This window comes from Dipodomys spectabilis, unplaced genomic scaffold, assembly GCF_019054845.1.
Source record: "Dipodomys spectabilis isolate Male_0828 unplaced genomic scaffold, ASM1905484v1 ptg000004l, whole genome shotgun sequence".
Taxonomy (NCBI): domain Eukaryota; kingdom Metazoa; phylum Chordata; class Mammalia; order Rodentia; family Heteromyidae; genus Dipodomys; species Dipodomys spectabilis.
Genome location: NW_024870681.1, coordinates 5,895,999 through 5,901,225, shown reverse-complemented (window position 1 = coordinate 5,901,225; position 5,227 = coordinate 5,895,999). Strand labels below are relative to the sequence as shown.

Sequence of the window (5,227 nt, the reverse complement as noted above, 5' to 3'; positions counted from 1 at the left end):
GGGAAGGAGCTGCCTTCCCACCTCTGCTCCGTGAGAAGGAGTGAGGATGTCTTGGGGTACTCATGCCTATCCCTTGGATTCCGGACCATCCACATCCATGGTCTGTGACTGTCTGTAGTTGGCTGAGTGAAGATTTCTGCTCCTTCTAGGTTCTTGCTGGTAGTGAGGAGAATTGGTTTTAGTGCCTTTGTCCTAAGCTCTCTGTGTCGAATATGGTGGCCAGCAGTAGCAGCCGTTGGAGCATTTGCCGCCTTGAACTGGGGTTGCTCGAATCTGTGTCCTTAACTAAGCTGCCTGAGGTTTTCCTCTCTAGCCAAACTCTCTGTACTATGGTAACACACTTGGTGTGTCTCTCTAGCTTTAGATTTTCCATTGGAATACTAATACTGGTTTCTATAGGAGAGTTTGCTTAGCCCCCAGCCTCTCCTCCACCATTTTTCTCCATTTCAGTGATGTTGTTTAGTTGGTTGTGGGATTTGAACTCTGGGCCTGGGCACTGTCCCTCAGCTCTTCAGCTCAAGGCTAGCGCTCTACCACTTGAGCTACAGTGCCACTCCTGGCTTTTTCTGTTTATGTGCTGCTGAGGAATCGAACCCAGGGCCTCATGCATGTGAGGCAAGCATTCTACCACTGAGCCACCTTCCCAGCCTGAATATATGTATTTTTAAATGTTCTCTGATGAGCTTTCAATTTCAGCAGACAGGACCTGACAGCTCTGACCCTCTGTGACAAGAATCTCCAAATTTTCAGTCTGAGGAATTGTCTTCATCACTGCCTGCTACCAAATGTCCACAAATAAATATATATTAAAAAATAAAAATAAATGAAAAATACTATGTTTCAGGTTCTTAATGATCACACATGATCACAGTGGCAATTCCTTCCTTCCTCAGGGTTAAATTAGACTGTAGTCTTCAGTGGTCAAACACACCCTGTGTTAATTTTTCTCTCATGTCAGAACTTGTAATAGATCAAGTGACTACTAATGTGACAGTGGATGGACAGATAACTCCTTCAAGTCAAGCTGTATGGACCATGTTGCTTTCAAGATCACTGTTATAGCTGGGCACTGGTGGCTCATGCTGATTATTCTAACTACTCAGAGGCTGAGATCTGAGGATCTCAGTTAAAAACCAGCCTGGTCAGCAAAGTCCCTGAGCCACCAGAAAACCAGAATTGGAGCTGTGTCTCAAAGTGGTAGAGCTTTAGCCTTGTATGAAAAAAACTCAGGGATAGCACTCAGGCTCTGAGTCCAAACCCCAGGACTTACATTTAAAAAAAGAAAGAAAAAAAGACCACCACAATAGAAGAGAAGGCAGTAAGTATCAACGGTAAAGACTATGTCTATATGTGACTTTATAATTTCATCCCTTACCTTTTTGGTTAGACTTTAGTTACATAGTCCCTAAACAAATGCAATGTATGCTGGATAATGCAGAAGAGTCTATAGATGTGTGATGGGTACTCACATTCTCTGACACTTTAGAACTGGTATAAGCCTAACAACTAAGCAAGAGATGGTCTTTATGTCTAAGCCAGAAGTTACAGGTCAAGTCCAGAGACCATGCTTGATCTGCAAGCGAGAATACCACGGAACCTACAAGTGTATGGCCCATACATGGGGGAGACCTCGTGAAACAGGAAGAAGGGGCACCTTCATCAGCTGATGCTCCCAGTAAGAATTTCTGGCTATAGAACTTGGACATCTGAGTCTGTGTGTGTGTGTGTGTGTGTGTGTGAGTGTGTGTGTCCAAGTGAAGCTGATGTTAATTAGAGAGTCACTGATCTGCATATCTTTATCCAAGTAAGGAACTTGTCCATGTTTGCTAGACACACTAATGTAATAACTCATCTAACCTTTGAACCCCACTTAACTTTATACCACAGGATGCATTCATCTCTGTTTTTGGTCACAGTTTGGGATTGCTCTCTTAATTCTCTGTATCTAAAGGAGACACAAAGGATTCTTCAGGCCTACATGAAAAGCAAATAAGTTTATAATTTATTGACATTTTTAAAAACAAGACCTGTTAAAGATAGTTTGAGCAGTTTCTCTTCTGGTTTGGGCGTACAGAGACTTCTCTCCTTCCCTGTCCTACTGTCTGATTCTCTGCTTAATACTTGCCTGTACCACGGGGCTGGCTGTATCATATTAAGGTAGAGAGTCTATTTGGTTTCTTTCATACTTCACTCTTTTTCACAATACCACCCGTCAATAGAGCAGCCGGTGAAAACTCTACATGAGGCTAGTCTGCCTCCTGGTTGTTCTTTTCTGGGTTGAGGGTTATACTTCTTATTAGTGTTTAGAGATATGGACTAGACTAGGGCCTGGAGGAGAGGCAGAGAGTATTTTTGGATCTGGCCCAATCATCATAATACATTAAATGGTCACCAGTAAATTGTCTACTTGCCACTAAAGTGTTAGGATTATGTGATCTATCTGCTAATACCTTGAGGGTTTTTTTTTTGTCTTTTTTTGGTCAGTTGTGGGGCTTGAACTCAGAGCCTAGTAGCTGTCCTTGAACTTTTGTGCTCAAGGCTAGTGCTCTACCACATTGATCCATAGCTCCACTTCTGGTTTTCTGGTGATTAATTGGAGATAGAGTCTCACAGAGTTTCTAGTCTGGGCTGGAAAATCTTTGAACAATGACCCTCAGATCTCAGCCTCCTGAGTAGCTAGGATTACAGGCGTGAGCCACTGGCACCCAGCTACCTTGAATTTTCTACCTGGAGTTTTGATGGAACTCCTGTCTCCAGGAAACTTCACTTGAAGTCATCATGGGTTTGTTAGAATCCTCTGTGGAGTACAGAATCCTGACTTTCCTGGCTCTAAGTTTTTAAGGGCACATGTTTCCAAGTTGTGGAAGGGATTTGTGAAGTCATCTGTTGATTGCTTATTTGGTTTTATATAGGTGAAGCTCTAGATGGGAGGATTGAGTCGTGGGAGTGGGAGGGGCAATAGGAACAGCCATCCTGGAGACACTTCTGCGATGGTGAGGCAAACAACATCTATGGGAAGCAATGAAAGTCTCTAAGAAATGGCTAATGGTGATGTCAGGTGTCACACCTTGGAGGAGTGGAGCATGTTCAAGGCTGCTTGGCTCCTTAGGACAGGCAGGCAAGCCAGGCTTTGGGATGTGCCCTGGGGCCTTACTTACTTACTCTTCCACACAGGTCCCTCCCTCTACATCTATGTCATCTACCCTCCCCCTGTTACGCCAGCCTACTTTATGTTACCCCTTAAAAGCCACCAAAGACAGGATTCATACAAAAATATATTTTATGTTGAAAATGCAAGAGTCATTGATATAAACATCCCATTGTATCATAACATCTTTGCTTTCATCCTTAATTGAAAACAACAACCACAGAATCTTTCCAATGATTCTTACAAACCCTTCACTACACTGTGGCAAAGTGGATAGAGAACCTCTTCTCCTGTAAAAACCCCCAAGGTTTTTACAGGACTCAAGTGACACGGCCAAGACTCTTCATTTCCAAACATATCAGAATCAATGACAAATTAAATTAAAATAATAACTTAACATTGCTTAAGAAACACTACGATTCACATCCCTCTAGACAACTCATATCACTTGGGATTAGACTAAGTGAATCTCAGGACAATTCTGAGAAAGGAAAGAGGATATAAATATATATATAAATAATATATAATATATTCTCAGCTCCTGGTTTGGCTTTCATTCAGGCATATGTGTTCAAAGCTTCTGAGTTTTGATTTTCATGTCCAGGAACTTCATGGAATCCTGGACCCACTTCTGCTGGGGGTCAGCACAGAACTTCTTGCCCAATTTAGTCTTGAAGCTTCAAGGGAAAAAAGAAGAACTAGTTAGCTAGTGGTGAGAATACCTTGAGGGCCCAACCTGGGAGTGCAACCTACTGTCTGGTAACTGCCAGGGTCACTTAGCCAGGGGTGATGGGGTCATTTCTAGGACAGAGGAGGAAGAAAGCAAGACACAGGAAAGGCTTTGAGGGAAACAGCCTCTCACACCGGCCCCTACAAAGCCCATCTTCATTCCTAGATGGAGTTGGGGCATGGTGACTGGAAAGGTAGCTAACTGGGAGTCTCTTTCTTTGTGAGATTTAGTGTCCCCATTAGACAATTCCTGAGCTTGGATTAGAGATGTTCTGAGTGCCTGGCTGCACACCAGTCTGCTCATATTCCTCTCTTCTGCCCCAAGGAAAAATTTAGGACTGATGATTGAAGGCAAGGTGGTCATGGCCCACTCACATCACAGCAGGCCAGGGACAGTGGCTGTGGGTGACCATGGTGTAGCTCTCCAGATTCTGCCTAGGGATCTTCTTTCGGTTCACTTTGTAGCAGCAGGTGGTGATATTGCTCCCATCTGTAAGGCAACAAGAAAAGGTGTTTGTGCTGGGTTCGAAGTCTTTGTATTTGTGATAGCAAAAATGATGAGAAGGAGAGAGAGACAGGAAAAAGTAAAGTCACCCAACTCCTAGCTCCAGCTCCATGTCTGTGCCCTTTGGGGGACATCTATTCTATTCTCTTTCACCGACATACACTGTCACCACTCAACAGGGTAACAAGGACTGAGGGCAACTCCGGGTGACACTGGGAGTTAATACAAGAATCTATTTTCTTAGGATAAGGGAATTTTAGTGATAAGTCCCCTTTCAGGCTCCAAGAAACTTAGGTCTGGTGATGAGCTTTCCAGATGCCCACTGCCTAGGCAGAGCTGCTGTTCCTGGAAACTGAGGTGAAGAAAGTATAGACTAGATCCTGGCTCTTCTCCCCTCCTGCCTCCCCACATCTCCATCTTCCATCAGCTAGGCTCTGGAGCACCGTAGACAACAGCCAGACAGTAATAGCAGGATGGGCTTTGCAGAGCTAGGTTCTGGAAGGAGGCAAATCAAGGGTCCACAGCTGGAATTTTAGTTCCTGTGGTGCCCAGAAGCAGCTGTGAGACTGGGCTCACTCCTTGCCCTTCTCTGAGCTGCCTTGTTTTGGAAAAGCAGTGGTTAAGGTGAAATTGTAGGTCCCTCATGCGCTGTGATGATCCCTGATTAACCGGAGATGGGGTAATATGCTGTCAGGGGAAGGGAAAGGGGGTGTCTTACCAGGCTGAGCCAGGACATGGGTGCTGATGATGGCTTCTGTCAGCAGCAGGGACAAAAGCATTGCGGAGACCTTCATGGTGATGGGTGAGAGAGCAAGTCTCAGTCAGTGTGAGAGTTGACAGGTTCT

At 44.4% G+C, this 5,227-nt stretch overlaps 1 protein-coding gene across 1 annotated transcript; it reads right to left on the bottom strand.

Moving 5' to 3' along the window:
• Nucleotides 1–3,299: 3,299 nt before the first annotated feature.
• On the bottom strand, nt 3,300–5,227 carry LOC122118591 (C-C motif chemokine 7-like). Its single transcript, XM_042692430.1, has 3 exons — nt 5,101–5,227; nt 4,253–4,367; nt 3,300–3,825 (listed from the first exon to the last, which is right to left on the bottom strand). Exons 1-3 carry the CDS (start codon nt 5,174–5,176, stop codon nt 3,720–3,722), a joined length of 297 nt encoding a protein of 98 aa, XP_042548364.1. The 5' UTR covers nt 5,177–5,227; the 3' UTR covers nt 3,300–3,719.

What these genes read in the sequence shown, in the direction of transcription:
- LOC122118591 (XM_042692430.1), bottom strand. Translation starts at nt 5,176, where the DNA reads ATGAAGGTCTCCGCAATGCTTTTGTCCCTGCTGCTGACAGAAGCCATC. An exon ending in CCATGTCCTGGCTCAGCCTG is followed by an intron (nt 4,368 to 5,100) that starts GTAAGACACCCC and finishes GTTGCCTTACAG; the next exon opens with ATGGGAGCAATATCACCACC. An exon ending in TGTCCCTGGCCTGCTGTGAT is followed by an intron (nt 3,826 to 4,252) that starts GTGAGTGGGCCA and finishes TTTCCCTTGAAG; the next exon opens with CTTCAAGACTAAATTGGGCA.